The sequence below is a fragment of the Neolamprologus multifasciatus genome, chromosome 18 (genome assembly GCF_963576455.1).
Source record: "Neolamprologus multifasciatus chromosome 18, fNeoMul1.2, whole genome shotgun sequence".
NCBI classification, from domain to species: Eukaryota; Metazoa; Chordata; class Actinopteri; order Cichliformes; family Cichlidae; genus Neolamprologus; species Neolamprologus multifasciatus.
In genome coordinates, this window is record NC_140456.1 from 23,014,579 (window position 1) to 23,033,141 (window position 18,563).

The 18,563-nt window shown below is 41.2% G+C and overlaps 1 protein-coding gene across 1 annotated transcript in view; it reads left to right on the top strand.

Moving 5' to 3' along the window:
* The window catches only part of dnah9l (dynein, axonemal, heavy polypeptide 9 like), a 39,099-nt gene that overhangs the window by 19,553 nt on the left and 983 nt on the right, over positions 1-18,563 (top strand). The window contains exons 46-91 of the mRNA XM_085140433.1: positions 80-228; positions 337-487; positions 599-730; positions 817-990; positions 1,106-1,310; positions 1,677-1,842; positions 1,992-2,094; positions 2,410-2,547; positions 2,655-2,756; positions 3,046-3,207; positions 3,362-3,445; positions 3,794-3,903; positions 4,010-4,172; positions 4,286-4,409; positions 4,657-4,799; positions 4,893-5,054; positions 5,280-5,339; positions 5,435-5,608; positions 5,689-5,835; positions 6,062-6,175; positions 6,336-6,479; positions 9,061-9,243; positions 9,558-9,659; positions 9,779-9,913; positions 11,052-11,225; positions 11,360-11,492; positions 11,612-11,714; positions 11,846-11,968; positions 12,797-13,001; positions 13,394-13,558; positions 13,668-13,808; positions 13,977-14,147; positions 14,218-14,340; positions 14,427-14,620; positions 14,752-14,900; positions 15,061-15,188; positions 15,347-15,484; positions 15,668-15,757; positions 15,843-16,034; positions 16,194-16,313; positions 16,674-16,733; positions 16,897-17,079; positions 17,317-17,499; positions 17,822-17,937; positions 18,171-18,283; positions 18,375-18,515. Coding sequence (XP_084996559.1) covers positions 80-228; positions 337-487; positions 599-730; positions 817-990; positions 1,106-1,310; positions 1,677-1,842; positions 1,992-2,094; positions 2,410-2,547; positions 2,655-2,756; positions 3,046-3,207; positions 3,362-3,445; positions 3,794-3,903; positions 4,010-4,172; positions 4,286-4,409; positions 4,657-4,799; positions 4,893-5,054; positions 5,280-5,339; positions 5,435-5,608; positions 5,689-5,835; positions 6,062-6,175; positions 6,336-6,479; positions 9,061-9,243; positions 9,558-9,659; positions 9,779-9,913; positions 11,052-11,225; positions 11,360-11,492; positions 11,612-11,714; positions 11,846-11,968; positions 12,797-13,001; positions 13,394-13,558; positions 13,668-13,808; positions 13,977-14,147; positions 14,218-14,340; positions 14,427-14,620; positions 14,752-14,900; positions 15,061-15,188; positions 15,347-15,484; positions 15,668-15,757; positions 15,843-16,034; positions 16,194-16,313; positions 16,674-16,733; positions 16,897-17,079; positions 17,317-17,499; positions 17,822-17,937; positions 18,171-18,283; positions 18,375-18,515 — 6,472 coding nt within the window. The remainder of the gene's footprint in view (positions 1-79; positions 229-336; positions 488-598; positions 731-816; positions 991-1,105; positions 1,311-1,676; positions 1,843-1,991; positions 2,095-2,409; positions 2,548-2,654; positions 2,757-3,045; positions 3,208-3,361; positions 3,446-3,793; positions 3,904-4,009; positions 4,173-4,285; positions 4,410-4,656; positions 4,800-4,892; positions 5,055-5,279; positions 5,340-5,434; positions 5,609-5,688; positions 5,836-6,061; positions 6,176-6,335; positions 6,480-9,060; positions 9,244-9,557; positions 9,660-9,778; positions 9,914-11,051; positions 11,226-11,359; positions 11,493-11,611; positions 11,715-11,845; positions 11,969-12,796; positions 13,002-13,393; positions 13,559-13,667; positions 13,809-13,976; positions 14,148-14,217; positions 14,341-14,426; positions 14,621-14,751; positions 14,901-15,060; positions 15,189-15,346; positions 15,485-15,667; positions 15,758-15,842; positions 16,035-16,193; positions 16,314-16,673; positions 16,734-16,896; positions 17,080-17,316; positions 17,500-17,821; positions 17,938-18,170; positions 18,284-18,374; positions 18,516-18,563) is intronic.

An 18,563-nucleotide genomic window follows, 5' to 3' on the forward strand; every position in this document is an offset into this window, starting at 1 on the left:
GTCATTAAGTTAGTGCATACTTTATATTTTTGAACCAGTGCTTGAGCTCCACTCCATCTGCTTTTCCCTCCACATCCAGGTTCTGACACTTGCCAGTAACGAGAGGATCGGCTTGTCCTCGTCCATGCGTCTTCTCTTTGAGATCTCTCATCTGAAGGCTGCTACTCCAGCTACAGTGTCAAGGGCAGGAATACTCTATGTCAACCCACAGGACTTGGGTTGGAGCTCGTAAGACACACAAAATGCTTAAATGCACGCATAAAATCACAGTCTTTTGTTTCTCTGATTTTCTTAAGGTTATCTTGGTTAGCAGAGCTGCCGTTACTGTGTTTTCAGTTATGTGACAAGTTGGATCGACACACGGCAAGCCCAGTCAGAGCGAGCCAACCTCACTATTTTGTTTGATAAGTACGTGCCTTACTGTCTGGAACAAGTTCGCTGCAACCTGAAAACCATCACACCCGTTCCAGAAAACAGCATGGTGCAGGTACATGTAGGGTTTTATGGATATCAAATGCAGCCTGCAGAGCCGTAATATTATATTTTTCTGTTGTTATTGTTCAGTCACATGCAGCATTTCTGTGTTTTGCTCAATCAGACATTGTGCTCGTTGTTGGACTGCTTGCTGATTGAGGACAACACTCCAGCCGATTCTCCCAGAGAACTCTATGAGATCTACTTTGTCTTTGCCTGCGTCTGGGCTTTTGGAGGCGCTCTCTTTCAAGATCATGTGTGCAGTGACTAACTGTTTCTTCTAATCGTATCAGATAATTCACATTATCATACCATATAATGACAGTGTTTTTACCTTTATAGCTCAATGACTACCGTGCTGAATTTAGCCGCTGGTGGTCCAAAGAGATGAGAGCCGTAAAGTTTCCCTCACAAGGGACCGTCTTTGACTATTTCATTGACCCTGAGACTAAAAAGTTTACTCCGTGGAGTGAGAAGATGGTGCCATTTGAGCTGGAGCCTGATATTCCGTTACAGGTATGTTATTAGACTAATGAATGCGTGTGGTTGTCTACAGCAGGCCAGAGTGTCCTGTATAATTATAACATGTTGATTTAGATCTCTCAGCACGCTCATCCACTGTCTGTTTCAGACGGTGCTTGTCCACACTCCAGAGACCATCTGTCTCACCTACTTCATGGACCTTCTGCTTCAGAAGGGCAAACCTATCATGTTAGTGGGCAATGCAGGAGTGGGAAAAACTATTCTGGTGTCTGATAAAGTCGCTAAGCTGAAGGAGGATTACATAGTAGCAAAAGTTCCCTTCAACTACTACACTACATCTGCCATGCTGCAGCGTAAGAGTCTCTGAAATGAGCATACACAAACAGATTTTTTCACATGTGTATTTTTTATTAATATAGCAAATTATATAATACATATAACAATCTAATAATTAGGGAAATATAATAAGACAAATCTAATAATCTGAAAAAAGGCTTCTAATGAGATATGTGTGCTTCCTGTCTATGCATTATGTTATTGTGGTAGTATCTAATTGTGTTTGCCTATTCATACTGATTGAATGGCACAGGCTTCATAAAAGTTTCCCTGTATCTTCAATTCTTTTTTTCCTTCAAATTTCAGTTCAGATTTTCAGTCAGTGAGTTTCTGTGAAGACTGTTGACACTCCTAAACTGTCTTGTGTATTAAATGTACTCCAGGCATCTTGGAGAAACCTCTAGAGAAGAAAGCTGGTCGTAAATTTGGCCCTCCCACCGGCAAGAGACTTATCTACTTCATAGATGACCTCAACATGCCTGAGGTGGATGTTTATGGGACTGTCCAGCCACACACCCTCATCCGCCAGCACCTTGATTACAGCCACTGGTAGGATAAGACGCACATGATGGACTCGCATATTTATACTGCTTTCATACTGCCAAAGTGTACAAATACACATATATACTCTGTACACAACTGTTACACAGAGTTTAGTGCTTAGTGTGAATTTTAACCAACAGATCTTTGTACTGTAGGTATGACAGACAGCGGCTGGTTTTGAAAGAAATCCATAACTGCCAGTATATCACCTGTATGAACCCAACAGCTGGAAGCTTCTCTATCAACCCCAGACTGCAGGTACTGCCACACATTTGTGTAAATTTTATTTGTTCATAAATGTTATTATCAAAATTCTCCTATCTACTGAAACTATACTCGATCACTATGGCTTTATACATAATTTCATTGAATACTTATTTGGAAAAATTAGTTTCAAAGGGAACCATGTTTATGTTTTCCTTTGAAACACAAAAGAAAAACAGCCAAAGACATGCAGAAACCATTTTTGTCTAATAAGAAAAATTTAAAGGTAGTTCAGAATGCAATTTTCTCAGTTTAAGTGGGTCCAGCCACAGATTACTGTTGGTAAAATCTTTACTGCCTCCATTTCAGAGGCATTTCTCAGTGTTTGCAGTGCATTTCCCCGGTGCTGATGCATTAGCTACCATCTTCTCCAGCATCTTGTCAGCTCACTTTCTTCAGGGAGGATTTAGCTATGGGGTCTCTCGCTCAGTTGGAACTCTCATTCAGGTACTGTACACTTACAATGCCAGTGCAGCATTCATTTCTATTAAAACTTTACTTGAGACAACATTTATCTGTTTCTGTGTCACTATCTTTTGATTCTCCTCAAACAGGCAGCTATCTGCCTGCACCAGAAAATTAGCCAGAACTTTCTTCCTACAGCCATACGCTTCCACTATATCTTCAATCTGCGAGACCTTTCCAACATATTTCAGGTACAACACTTTACTCAGTCATCCAGAAAAAAATAAAAACATAAAAATATAACAGAAATAATACTTCTGTTGAAGATCTTTTCCTTGAACTGGTTAAAAGGATGCTGTTGACTCCTTTTTTCACTCATGGTAGCAAATACAAAAACATCATATGAGTCCATTTGCAAAACTGTCATTGGTGGCAGCTTGTTTTAGATTTTACTTTTGTTAATCCTGAAAAACTGAAAATCTGGTGTCAAAAGTTCTCTCGTGGAATAGTTATGTGTTTATTAATACGATTTCTGTATAGGGCATCCTGTTTGCCTTGCCAGAAAGCATCCGTTACCCCATGGACCTGGTCCACCTGTGGCTTCATGAGAGCTCCAGGGTCTACTCAGACAAACTGATGGAAGAAAAAGATGTTGAACTCTTTGATAAAATCCTGTTGGACACTGGCAAGAGATATTTCGAAGTAAGACATGGGCGATTCAAATTGCAACCTTAATCTTAAAAATCTTTCAAAATGTAAGAGGTATCGCAGAAGTGATGCTTTTGGTATTTAGTATTAAAGTCAGCTATGGCATGTTCAGTATTTTCTTGTTTGTTTGTCCTTCCAACTTCTCCAGGGAATAGATGAGTCCATCTTTATCCACCAGCCTTTGGTGTACTGCCACTTTGCCCAGGGAGTGGGAGAGCCTCGCTATCACCAGGTCTGACACATTCATACACACACAAGCTAGTCTGCACTCCAAGTTCTTTATGGAATTTAAAATAAAAATAAGAGTGTGGTCAAATACATTATGGCAGTTTAATTGCTTATTACTTGAATCTGTACTGTAGCATACTTATTTAGTGGCCTCCAGATGTGTCGTATCTGCTCTGACAGAAACCAGAAATGAGAATGACTGTATTGTCGCTAGCAAAAAGATTGAATGTCTTTGATATGTGTGTGGCAACTTAGTTTCATTGTATATGGAATTTACCACGTAGACACGGGTTAGTGCTGGCTTTCCTCAAGAGAGACAAGTTTATTTATTTTATTTCTCCTTTCTTGTCAGGCTTCAGACTGGGAGAAGCTCCAGAAGACACTGGCTGATGCTCTAGAGCACTATAATGAGTTGCACGCTGTCATGGACTTGGTACTGTTTGAAGAAGCGATCCAGCATGTGTAAGAGACACACACAGACACAAACTAACATGCACAAAGAAGAATTTACAAAGCAAATGTAAACCACAGGCAAGAAACACACCATCAGTTCTGTGTTTGTGCCCAGGTGTCGCATCAGTCGCATACTGGAGGCCCCCTATGGTAATGCCCTGCTGGTTGGGGTTGGTGGGAGTGGGAAGCAGAGCCTGTGTCGACTGGCTGCTTTCCTCAGCATGCTGGAGGTTTTCCAGATCACGCTGCGTAAAGGTTATGGAATCAATGACCTCAAAGTAAATATGCACTTCCACATGCAAAACACGGTTGTATATCATAACACATCTGTTTTGAATAATTTGGGATGTTTTTTTCCCTGCTTTGTGTTTGCTGCAACCCTTGTCTGCAGAGTGACATAGCTGCATTGTATATAAAGGTGGGGGTGAAGAATATTGGGACAGTGTTTCTTCACACAGATGCCCAGATTCCAGATGAGCGCTTCCTGGTGCTGATCAACGACATGCTGGCCTCAGGTTTGGCTACACAGACCGGAACTGAGATAACTGAGATTTCTGCTTTAATAGCTGTCAGATCTAAGAAATGAATGTCATTTCTGCAAAAACTATTTTTGGATGGTGTCAGTGGCTTTGAGAGCATGGAGTTGTGCATTTGAATAGATAGCAAAGAAGGCTCATTTGGTCACATAGACCTGCTCCAAGTAAGAGTGACTATATAAGAAAGAACAAATACACAGTGAGCTCGCATTCTTTGCATTTGTAGGGGATATTCCTGACCTTTTTAGTGATGAAGAAGCAGATATGATTGTTTCATCAATCCGTATGGAGCTGAGGGGATTAGGACTCATAGATACCAGAGACAACTGCTGGAGCTTTTTCATCGAAAGGATACGAAGACAGCTCAAGGTCTATAATGCAAACCATGTAGAAACCATGATGTAATGATTAGTGTTGATAGTCATCTCACCTTCTCCCTTTGTCACCCTTTCTGCCCTCCAGGTCGTCTTATGTTTCTCTCCAGTTGGATTCACGTTAAGGACACGTGCACGGAAGTTTCCAGCCCTAGTAAACTGTACAGCCATAAACTGGTTCCACTCTTGGCCTCAGCTTGCTCTGCAGTCCGTCAGCTCTACTTTCATAGAGAAAATACCTGGACTGGAGGTGCTTCTTGTTTAAATTTTGTGATACAATCTAAAGCTGCTTTTAAAAGTACTAACTCTGATGCTGATTATGCAAGTGTTTCAAATAATAGATACCTAATAAGCATAAATAGGAATATTAACGTAGACACATGTCTATAGCTACTTTTATGTGAATAAATCAAATAAGAAGGTTGTTCTTACTCTCTCAGTGAAGTGAGTCAATGTGTGTGTTCATACTGTGCAGCCAAATGTGAGAGCATCTATCAGTGAGTTCATCTCCTACGCTCACACATGTGTCAATGAGGTAAGAGCTGCTGCACAGCACTGCGAGCGATGACCTCTCTTGATGTCTTCTTTGATACGATTTCTTGGTTTCCTTGTTGTGAATTCACCTCACAGGTGAGTGTCAAATACCAGCAGAATGAGAAGCACTTCAACTATACCACGCCAAAGAGTTTCCTAGAGTTTATGAAGTTGTACGACAACCTGTTGAGAAAGAAACGCACAGAGCTGACTCAGAAGATGGAAAGATTAGAGAATGGACTTCAAAAACTGCAGACTACCGCATCACAGGTCAGGGGGGAAAAACACCACATTGCCCCAGTGTATACAAAAGTTTGTTTCTTGTTCTTACTTTTTTTTTTTTTCTTTAGGTGGAGGACCTCAAAGCCAAGTTAGCAGTGCAGGAGGTAGAGCTGTGGCAGAGAAACACAGATATCGAAGCCCTCATTGCTAAAATAGGACAACAGACAGACAAGCTCAACCAAGAGAGAGCTGTAGCTGATGCTGAGGAGCAGAGGGTAAGAGTGTGATTCTAGGGCCTCTCGAGCAGCAAAATGACAGACTTAACACCATGTATTTTCAGAATTACTGCACATTTTGAGGTTCATTTTAAACCACTTTGTCAATGAGAGGGCCATTAGAGAAGAGAGGGCAGAGAAGTAATAACATAGGTCTGAAACAAGCCAAACTTTCAGCAATCCATTCACAGCATACACACACGCGTGTTGTGTTTTTGTGATTCAGGTGGCAGCAATCCAAGCTAAAGTGACCAAACAGCAACAGGAGACTGAAGAGGACTTGGCGAAGGCTGAACCTGCCCTACAGGCAGCCAACACAGCTCTCAATACACTCAACAGAGTAAAACACTTGCACACACATAAAGTTTTACTTCATTTCATTCAATTTATTTTATGAGTCCATTGCAAGCATAAAAGAAATCTAATAAAGTTGTCCTGAGCTCAGGCCCCTGATTAAAAATGTGGGCGTTTGTGCATTCGTGTGCATCTGTTTGATCTAGTTAAACCTGACAGAGCTGAGGACGTTTCCCAACCCTCCAGCCATCGTCACCAACGTCTCAGCAGCTGTTCTAGTGCTACTGGCTCCTCAAGGCCGAATCCCCAAAGATCGCAGCTGGAAAGCTTCCAAGGTGGTCATGAGCAAGGTGATATGATTTTTAGGTTTTAGTTTTCCTTCATTTAATGGCTTGAGACCGCCAAAGTAAATCCATTTTAGGTTAATGTTATGGTAGATCTGGCGACCTGTCCGTGTAATTCAATTCAATTCAATTCAATTTTATTTATATAGCGCCAAATCACAACAAATGTCGCCTCAAGGCGCTTCATAGATACAGAGAAAAGCCCAACAATCATATGACCCCCTATGAGCAAACACTTCAGCAACAGTGGGAAGGAAAAACTCCCTTTTAACAGGAAGAAACCTCCGGCAGAACCAGGCTCAGGGAGGGGCGGCCATCTGCTGCGACCGGTTGGGGTGAGAGAAGGAAGACAGGATAAAGACATGCTGTGGAAGAGAGACAGAGATTAATAACAGATACGATTCAATACAGAGAGGTCTGTTAATACATAGTGAGTGAGAAAGGTGACTGGAAAGGAAAAACTCAATGCATCATGGGAATCCCCCGGCAGCCTACATCTATTGCAGCATAACTAAGGGAGGATTCAGGGTCACCTGGTCCAGCCCTAACTATATGCTTTAGCAAAAAGGAAGGTTTTAAGCCTAATCTTAAAAGTAGAGATAGTGTCTGTCTCCTGAATCCAAACTGGAAGCTGGTTCCACAGAAGAGGGGCCTGAAAACTGAAGGCTCTCCCTCCCATTCTACTTTTAAATACTCTAGGAACAACAAGTAGGCCTGCAGAGCGAGAGCGAAGTGCTCTAATAGGGTGATATGGTACTACAAGGTCATTAAGATAAGATGGGGCCTGATTATTTAAGACCTTGTATGTGAGGAGCAGGATTTTGAATTCAATTCTGGATTTAACAGGAAGCCAATGAAGGGAAGCCAAAACAGGAGAAATATGCTCTCTCTTTCTAGTCCCTGTCAGTACTCTTGCTGCAGCATTTTGGATTAACTGAAGGCTTTTCAGTGAGTTTTTTGGACATCCTGATAATAATGAATTGCAGTAGTCTAGCCTGGAAGTAATAAATGCATGAACTAGTTTTTCAGCGTCACTCTGAGACAGGATATTTCTAATTTTAGAGATGTTGCGCAAATGGAAGAACGCAGTCTTACATATTTGTTTAATATGTGCGTTGAAGGACATATCCTGGTCAAAAATGACTCCAAGGTTCCTCACAGTGTTACTGGAGGCCAAGGTAATGCCATCCAGAGTAAGAATCTGGTTAGATACCATATTTCTAAGCTTTTCAGCGCAGAGTACAATGACCTCAGTTTTATCTGAGTTAAGAAGCAGAAAGTTAGTGGCCATCCAAGTCTTTATGTCTTTAAGACATTCCTGCAGTTTAACTAATTGGTGTGTGTTATCTGGCTTCATGGACAGATAGAGCTGGGTGTCATCTGCATAGCAGTGAAAATGTATGCTATGTCTTCTAATGATGCTGCCTAGGGGAAGCATGTATAATGTAAACAGAATTGGTCCTAGCACCGAACCCTGTGGAACTCCATAATTAACCTCAGTGTGTGAAGAGGACTCTCCATTTACATGCACAAATTGGAGTCTATTAGATAGATATGATACAAACCACTGCAGTGCAATACCTGTAATACCTACAGCATGTTCTAATCGCTCTAATAGAATATTATGGTCAACAGTATCGAATGCTGCACTAAGGTCAAGAAGGACAAGCACAGAGATGAGTCCACTGTCAGAGGCCATAAGAAGATCATTTGTAACCTTCAATAAAGCTGTTTCTGTGCTGTGATGAACTCTGAAACCTGACTGAAACTCTTCAAATAAACCATTCCTCTGCAGATGATCTGTTAGCTGTTTGACAACTACTCTTTCAAGGATTTTTGATATGAAAGGAAGGTTGGAGATTGGCCTATAATTAGCTAAGACTGCTGTGTCTAGAGATGGCTTTTTGAGTAAAGGTTTAACTGCAGCCACCTTGAAGGCCTGTGGTACATAGCCGATTATTAGAGATTGAGTGTACTGATTAGAGTGTACTGTATGTAACCTTTCATGTGAAAGTTAGGATAGGCTCCAGTCCCCCTGCAAACGCGAACTGGATACACTATTAGAAAAATAAATGGATGAATGAAAACCATAAAACGAATACAGAACCAAAAAAAATCTCTCTAATCATCTGAGATAAAAAAAAATATTTAACATTTAAAACATGACCTTCTCTTTTAGTCTTCATCCTTGAACAACTCTAATTTAATATTGATTGCGACTGCAGTTATTTTGTTGTGTGACTGTTGGCACTTTTCAATCTGATATACTTTATACTTTGATGAACCCATTCATATTTAATTTTTGTAACATAGGGTTCTTTCATATTGTTAATATCTCCTGTGTTGTTGATGCCACCTTGGCTCAAAAACTCTTTTTTTAGAGAGGTTTAACCTCTGTGAGGCACTATGCTGGCTGAAAAAAGTAACAACTAAAGCAATGTTCACACTCTGTAGATCAGATATGGTTTTTTTAGTTAATTCTACTTTTTGACTCAGGATTTAGAATTCAAAAATGTTGAAAAATATTTTGTTAATTTGAAACCATTTGATCTAACGCACACCCGTTTGCACACAAATGCTTGTGCAGGTGGATGACTTCCTGCAGGCTCTGGTAAACTTTGACAAAGAGAACATCCCTGAGGCCACGGTGAGGTGTGTGAGAGATGAGTACCTCAGTGACCCTGAGTTCAACCCTGACTTTGTAAAACAGAAATCCTCTGCTGCTGCGGGCCTTTGTGCATGGGTGATCAACATCATCCGCTTCCACGAGGTAAACATCTAAACCATCTGCCACAGATATTTAGTGTCATCCAAGCTAATCCATTTGCTATATTTTTTTCTGTGTAAAACACTTTGAGTTTGTTGTTTGATTTGTTTTTTTGCCTTTTTCCCCAAAACTTGTGCTGCCTTGGATAGATTTTTGTAAGTTCATCTCTTCTCTTATTTCTTTATTATAGGATTATATGAAGAATATTTGATGAATATGTTGATTAAGACAAGCTGTTTGTTATTTTGGATCATGTTCCTTATAACAAAGGTTATACTATACTTTAGTTTCAGCTGTAAGGATGTTCTTGTTTCCAGGTGCTCTGCGAGGTAGAGATGAAGAGAATGTGTCTGACTCAGGCTAACGCTGATTTGGCTGAGGCTGCTGAGAAGCTAGACGCCCTGCGGAAAAAACTAGCTGTATGTCTGTTTAAATTGGACAGATTGGATTATTTGGTGCTTGACAACAAAATTAATTAGTTATTTGCAAATGCCAGCATTCATAATATTTTCATCTGTTCCTTTTTCTCCTTTCTCAGGAGCTGGATAGCAGTCTGGAAACTCTGAAAATAGCTTTTGAGAAGGCAACATCAGAGAAACTTCGCTTTCAGGAAGAGGTCAACCGCACAAACAAGACAATAGAGCTAGCTAATCGGCTGGTCAAAGGACTAGAGGTAAGTATACAGTGCTGTGCAGCAGAAGTCTTAAGCCACCTCTCATTTCTTTATATTCTGCTGGGAAAAAGGGAAATAGATTCAGTGATTTACTTAAAAATGTGCTTACTTACATGTAAATACAATATAGGCAAAAACAGACTTTGTACAGTTGTTATATGCTATGACCACCTTTATTATCTGCAACACAGCCCGAACTCCCGTAGGAAAGCTTTCTTGTAATCTCTCAAAAAAAAATCCAGTAGTCTTCAGGAAAAACTCTCCAGGCATCTTGAAGGACATTGAAAGCTCTTCTTTGAATGTTGGCTGACTCTTGTTCCTGTCTGTCCACATGATCCCACACTGCTTCAATAATGTTGATGTCCGGGCTCTGATAGTGTTAATTGTGCGTTTTTCTATCCATTTATGCTTTTACTGCATATGAAGTGCATTGAGGATCATTGTCACGCTGAGGAATTAAGTAATCATTTGAACCACAAATGTGACATTTGTATTCATCACTCCATCAGACCTGTTGTCACTGATTTTCAGTCCAGTTCTTATGTATTTGGCATACCTCAGTCTTTTCCCCCAGTTTCCCCTCTTTAATAAGGGAAACTTCTTAGTCTGAGCGACCCCTCCACTGAGACTATTTCTGAATACGCTTCAAGGAACAGTTAATTTAAGGGCTAGATGCATCTCTCGGATCATGTGTCATTGTTTCTGTGTTTTGTGTCTTTGTTAAATTTTTTCTTATTTCTTGAGGACACTGTTCAGATACTGTTCATTTGCGTTAGATTGTTTTTTAATGCCTGCCACTTCTTTTGCCCTCCACTTGCCAGGTTTCCCTCAAATGTTTTAGGGACACACTACACACCATGCTGCTGCCAGTTTTTGGGGCTAATAGCTCTAATACTATTTTATTCCTGTCAAACTGTGTTATCTTTGCATTTTTGGTAGATTTAACTGAAGACATAAAAACAAATTATGTGTTTTTGCAGGCTGCTAGTAACAACAAGCCTAAGGATTCAAAAGCAGCCAATGTCCAAAGAAAAAATTTGAAAGACCTTCAGAAATCCTGGGGAACTATTGCTCAAGACCATTTTAAAAAGCTGTCTGAGTGTTACACAGAGCAGCTGTGTCTGTGCGTGTTTTTCAGAGTGAGAACGTGCGCTGGGCTCACTCAGTGGCTCAGTACCATGAGCAGGAGGAAACGCTTTGTGGGGACGTCCTTCTAACCGCAGCCTTCATCTCTTATGCCGGATCCTTCTCAAAGAAGTACAGGAAAGAGCTGCTGGACAACCTCTGGATGCCGTTCCTACACAGCCAGAAGGTTAAAATCTTAAAACACTGAGATATTTCCTTTAGTTTTCTTCTGCAAATGCAGTTATTCCCTCCGGTATCTTTGCCGTTCCACAACAGATTGTGTCTTATTTCTCTATGAACACACACCACTGTTTCTATCAGATGTCCATTCCCATGACGGAGGGCTTAGATCCAGTGTTGATGTTAACTGATGATGCAATGGTTGCCCAGTGGAACAATGAAGGCTTACCCGGAGACAAAATGTCTACCCAGAATGCCACCATACTTACTAACTGTGAGTGGAGTTTTTCACTTAGTGTAACTGGCTTTTTATAAGAAACATTACAAACGCTACGTTACTAAGTTTTCTTCTTAGCACATCTCTGTGTATAAATAAGGAGTTTATTGTTGCAGGTGAGCGCTGGCCTCTCCTTATCGACCCTCAGCTGCAGGGCATCAAATGGATTAAGAGTCGCTATGGTAACGGCCTCAAGGTTGTCAGTCTGGGTCAGAGAGGGTGAGCGTTTTATTTGTTGATGCTTGCTTGAGGCCTCGAGGATGTGTAAATTTGTTTAGTAGCAATTCAGAAATAATAACAGTGCTACAATTTCTACAGTTTTTATCAATTAATCTTAAATGTTGTTACAGATATGTAGATGTTATTGAACAGGCTGTAGTGGCAGGGGACACTGTCCTCATCGAGAACCTCGAGGAGACGATTGACCCCGTCATTGACCCCCTTTTGGGTCGACACACAATCAAGAAGGGCAGGTAACACACAGAATTGCTGTGATTGAGTTTTTCTCCTTTCTGCAGATGCTTTAAGAACTGGACTAAATTTGTATATGCAGTTATTTTGGGTTCAGGGTAACAACATTTCCACACAGATATTAGTGAATGAAGCCCAATTTAAGGGAAAGCTTTTTCCTTGAAGAATTACTGCATTACTTGGTTAAGTACTCACCTAGCCATCAGGGCAGATAGTAGCAGATAAGGACACAGAAAAACAAAAGCCCTGTAAAAACAAAATCTGCCAGTAAAGTACAAAAAAAGATGTTGTTATAGATTAAACATAACCTAGAAAAAAAACTGTAAGACTCCAGGAGAATTCAATCAATTTTCACATATTTTTTTAAGAATGAACACATGAACAGAGCTGATGTGTTTCATCAGAAACATATTGATCTATGTTCAGTCCTGTCTGTAGGGTTTTGTGAACCTTTCAATACATGTTTATGCGTTGAAAGCAGACAAGGTGGTATAAAGGTTATGGATCAGAAGGAAGAAGAAGTGGGTAAATTCAGAAGGAGAAAATGGTTAGGAGGCTGGTGGGGTGGGATGGTAGAGAGTGGGTAAAGAGAGAGGATAATTTGAAGGGTGGGTGGGGGCGTCTAAGGAGGTATAGGGAGAAGTGGGTAAGGTGGAAAGGAGGGAAAGGGGTAGGGGTGGGGTATAAGGAAGTAAGGATCTCATCACTTATCCACAACTTGCTCATCAATGCCACTTTTCCATGTATCGAAGATCATTCATATGACACTGGGTTCACTCATTTTATCATGCTCTACTCTCTTCTTCTTCCTTGCTACTACGCTGCTACAGTTGTATAAAGGTTGGAGACAAAGAGTGTTTCTTCCACCCAGCCTTCAGACTGATTCTCCACACTAAGCTGGCTAGTCCTCACTATAAGCCAGAGATTCAAGCCCAGACCACCCTCATTAATTTCACAGTGACCAGAGATGGATTGGAGGATCAGCTCCTGGCCCAGGTGGTGAATCAAGAGAGGCCAGACCTTGAGCAGCTTAAGGTAGAGTGGAACTGTTGATGGAGTTCTCTGTTGATGAGTCTGTCCTTTTTTTACCGCCTGTCCGGGTCCGAGACCGGCAGTCTAAGAGTTTAAGAAATGTTAAGGCCTCCCTCTCCCCAACCACTGCCTTTTGCTTCACAAGGGGGCAGCATGCAATCTCCCACTTAATTCCTTCCTCTCTTCTGTACAAGACCCGGGTTACCTGAACTCGATTTGCTGTTTGGTATTTAGCTGTCCCAGTGCATGTTGGAGTTCATCGTTTAATGAGGCCAGCTGGCATTATTTCATCCTTGTTGCAGGTTTTGGTTTTCTTGCTAAAGTCTAGTATATGTAATTCATCATTCTGGTTCCATTTATGCTTCTTTTTATATATTTGCATCGTCTTCCTACAGAGTGAACTGACAAAGCAGCAGAACATGTTTAAGATTGAGCTGAAGCTTCTGGAGGACGAGCTGCTAACCCGGCTGTCTGCTGCAGAGAGTAACTTCCTTGGTGACAATGTGCTGGTGGAGAAGCTTGAGACCACAAAGCACACTGCTGCTGAGATTGAGATGAAGGTATCGGGTTACATATCTGCATTGTTGCAGTAACATAATTGGAATATTAGAGTAAGTTAACCTACTTTTTACTCCCTTTCATATTTTTTCTGTCATCTCTCATTCGCAGGTTCTGGAAGCAAAAGTTAATGAAGTAAAGATAAACGAGGCCAGAGAGCACTATCGCCCTGTTGCTGTCAGAGCTTCTCTGCTCTACTTTATCATGAATGATCTTAACAAGATCAACCCCATGTACCAGTTCAGCCTCAAGGTAACCAGAAGCAAATATAGGCCCTGACCACAACCTAGGAGCCAACAACTGAATTTAACATAAGATGTAAAATTTTACATCTTATGTTATCTAAATTTATCCAAATTTATGTGAAATTATGCAGCAAACAAATACATCCTACGAATTGATTTGTCCTTTTGTTCTCAGGCCTTTAACGTTGTTTTCCACAAAGCAGTGGAGCTGGCAGAAGCCTGTGACGACGTAAAGAGCAGAGTAAACACGCTCATAGACTGTGTTACATACTCCACCTTCAACTATATCAGCAGGGGACTATTTGAGAGAGACAAGCTCACCTTTACAGCACAGCTGGCCTTCCAGGTGTGTGTTTGTGTTTGTGGAAGTTAGACAAAGACTGTGTTTGTCCCTGACTGTGTTCTCCCTATTTCAGTTGCTCCTGATGAGTAAGGAGATAGTTGTGAGAGAGTTGGACTTCTTGCTGCGGTTTAACATTGACCACAGCTACATCAGCCCCCTAGACTTTCTTTCCAACTCGGCCTGGAGCGCCATCAAGGTTCACAGGCACATACATGTACATTTTTGTTGGCATTTGAATTGCAATGCAAATCAAAAACTGCTCTCTCTCTTGTATCGGTCCAGGTTATGAGTTTCACTGATGAGTTTCGTGGTCTGGATCGGGATATTGAAGGTTCACCCAAGCGCTGGAAGAAGCTGGTGGAGTCAGAGTGTCCTGAGAAGGAGAAGTTTCCTCAGGAGTGGAAGGGAAAAAGCTCGCTGCAGAAACTGATCATGATGAGAGCCCTGAGGCCTGACCGTATGACCTATGCTCTAAGGTGATGAGGATTTGTTTTCCTGCTTGTTTAACTGTGTTTTTGTCTTTTCTATTTTTTAAGTGTATTTCCATATAAGGACTATTAAAAGCTGTGTTTGTTCATTCGTTTATGTCAATATAACCCGACTCTAGGAACTTTGTTGAAGAGAAGCTCGGTGTGAAGTATACAGAGGGACGAAAGACTGAATTTGCGAAGTCCTTTAGAGAAAGTGGTCCTTCCTCCCCTATTTTCTTCATCCTCTCCCCAGGAGTGGACCCACTGAAAGATGTCGAATCGCTGGGTACTGTTCAGAAAGCTGCATGCATCCAAACACAACTGCCTGATCGCATACTGTAATGTGTTGATTTATTAATAATTTAAGTGTCCAGCCATTGCTTTACAATTCAGTGACAACCTAAAAGAGTGTTAGCACATAAAAAAACAGTCCTTTGTTTTCCCAGGAAGGAAGCTGGGTTTCACTATTGACCTTGGGAAGCTTCACAATGTCTCCCTGGGTCAAGGACAGGAAACTGTGGCTGAACTCGCCATGGAAAAGGCCGCTAAGGAGGGTCACTGGGTTATATTGCAGGTCCAGTTAAAAGAAAGATTATTTGAACTACTTTAATAGACAAAAAATATTTTCTTATGTTAGAATGGGGAGAATCTGAAAAAGAAATCAGCATGGCAGTGCCTGTGGAGTATGCTACAGTTATTGAGCTTTGATTATGTGTTTCCATTTCCCTGCAGAACATCCATCTGGTTGCTCGCTGGCTGGGTGCGCTTGAGAAGCTCCTGGAGCGCTGCTGTGAAGACAGCCATCCAGACTACAGAGTGTTTATGAGCGCCGAGCCGGCATCTACGCCCCAAGAACACATTATCCCACAGGTAAAGATTCAGCAAGCATGCAAGAAAAGTCACACTTTGTCTCACTTTAACACTTTAATGTAACATCTACATAAGGAATTTATTCTCCCAGCTGTCTTAACCTATACCAGCATTGCATTCACTGAATTACAGTTGAACACTTTAATAGTGACATCAAAGTTTGATTTATGTTTTTTTACTCAGGGAATTCTGGAAAATGCTATAAAGATCACCAATGAACCTCCTACAGGCATGCATGCTAATCTACATGCTGCTCTGGATAACTTTGACCAGGTGATTTTTTTTTCTTTCCTTGTGTTCTTTGTGCATTTGTTTTGATTTATTTATCAATTCACTTATTGCTTTGCCTTCTCTCCAGGATATCCTGGATCAGTGCAGCCGTGAGCAGGAGTTTAAGACCATCCTGTTTTCTCTCTGTTACTTTCATGCCTGTGTGGCGGAGAGGAGGAAGTTTGGGCCCCAGGGTTGGAACAGAAAGTATCCATTCAGCACTGGAGATCTGACTATATCAGTTAATGTCCTTTACAATTACCTGGAGGCTAATGCACAGGTGGGTTTTGTTGTTGTTGTGGATAGGAAGCATGGTGTATAACTGGATGACCGAAACACTGATGTATGAGGTTGTCAGTGGTGCTGCGAGTGACGGTGCCACAGGACAATTAGGGTTGTGATTGCCTTGGCAGTGATTTTTATAATTATGATGACACAGGTGCCATGGGAGGACCTGAGGTATTTGTTTGGGGAAATCATGTATGGAGGACACATCACTGATGACTGGGACAGACGCCTCTGCAGAACTTATCTGGAAGAATACATGCAGCCCAACCAGGTTTGTGTGTGTGACAGTAAAAGAAAACACGGACGTAGTGTGCCAGCAAACCCGGCTGTGTTCTGCAGAAAAAGCACAGGCTTCTCCGCAGGCATTATATGGTAGCCAAATGTAACTGCTCTTCTTGTGCAGACTTGGGCCATTTTGGGATGAAAATCAGCTCCAGTTAGAGCAGATTGACTACTTTTTTTTACTATAGACTGTCCATAAAAGCTAAAAAAAAATACTGGCATGAGTTCCTGGCAACCAGTTCCACCAGACCGAGGGAATTTTGCCGCCTGGGTTTGGAATAATTTTATGTTTTGTATAGTATGTGAGTCCTACAGCTAACAATACTTCTCTCTGTTTTGTATCTCCTAGTTTGACCGGAAGCTTGCCTTGGCACCGGGATTTGTCATTCCCTCCAACCTGGATTATCAGGTAAATTAAATCCAGTAGTTTTTTATTAAAGTTTACTTTACACTATTGTACCTTAAACCCTGAAAAAAAATTGTCATGTAAATGAATATTAAAGGCCAGTTTTCATACTAAATAATTCTGACTGTACAGCTCATTAAATGAATATGTTACTCTACATCTCCAGGGCTACCATGATTTCATAGATGAGATGCTGCCCCATGAGAGCCCAGTGCACTATGGGTTACATCCCAATGCAGAAATTGAGTTCCTGACAGTGACATCAGATAACCTTTTTCACACTCTGCTGGAGCTGCAGTCCCCTGATGTTGTGATTGGAGAAGGAGCCTCACAAACACTAGAAGAGAAGGTAGATGTACAGGGGGGTTTTCTTGGAAGGTGTAAAAAGACAATTATAGATCAAAACCAGTGACCAGTGAAGTCATAAAACAGATAAAAAGTACAGAAACAGATACATTCACTCCTCTAATGTTTAAATTATTCACAGTAGGAACACAGTTAGCTCTAGGAGAACCAAGATAGAAATGAGCAAACCATTAAATCCAACATCGTGGACTGACTATATACTTGCTCTACACACATCCAGGTGAAATCAATTTTAGATGAAGTTCTGGAAAAGCTGCCAGAGGTGTACAACATGACCGACATCACTTCCAAGACAGCTGAACGATCGCCATACATCCTGGTGTGCTTCCAGGAATGTGAGCGCATGAACACACTCATTTATGAGATACGCCGCTCGCTGAAGGAGCTTGACCTTGGACTCAAGGTATGCTTGACACCTTTGTGTGTTTGAATGGATATTTACAGTAGAAGTAGAAAACTAGTCTGGATAATATATAAACACAGAAGCCATCACAGCACAGACTGTCATCACAGCAGAGTGTGTGTCAAACAAATGATGTAAGGATGAAAAGAAGCATCAGGAGAAATCAGAGAAGCTTTTATTCTTTATGCAAAAATGTGTTCAGCTGAGTTTCTGACATTATTTACACTGCTGCTTTAGAGGTCACGTGTTAATGTCTCACTGATGTTAAATTACTACATGCATAAATTCTGATCTGTGCGATTATACTGTTGCTCTCTCAAAGGGTGAACTGGCCATGTCCTCTGAGATGGAGAAGCTACAGGCAGCCTTGTTCTTTGACAACGTCCCAGATAGCTGGACCAAGCTTGCCTACCCCTCAACTTACAGCCTGGCAATATGGTGTGTTTTTCTTTCTCCAGGGGATGGATTTCCCAAATCTTATATAAGACTCTGCATTTAATTTCAGCTGATGCAATTTTGCATAATGTGCAAGGGAATCAAATAAGCCAAGGTATTGTACTGTTATACATTTCGTATAGTGAAGAGTTGAGTTACAGTGCCCTATATAGTTTCCACATGACTGACATCATCCAAACAGCTGTCTCGGTCTATTTCTTTTCATTTGATGTCAGGTATAACGACGTGATGCAGCGTTGCAAAGAACTTGACAGCTGGACTCAGGACCTGTCTCTGCCCAGTGTTGTCTGGGTATCTGGGCTGTTCAACCCACAGTCCTTCCTCACTGGTAAAATTCATTTACAGCATATAGAAAAATTGTACTAATACACTGACTTCTAACCAATTCTTAGTTATTTCATCGTGTCCTTGCATTCCAGCTGTGATGCAGTCTCTGGCACGTAAGAATGAGTGGCCTCTTGATAAAGTGAATCTGACAGTGGATGTGACCAAGAAGTTTAAAGAAGAGTTCAACCAACCGGCCAGGGAGGGTGCATATGTGTATGGACTTTATATGGAAGGTAGAAACACTGCCACTTATTTTCTGTTTATTGTGGTGCAGCTTGCAG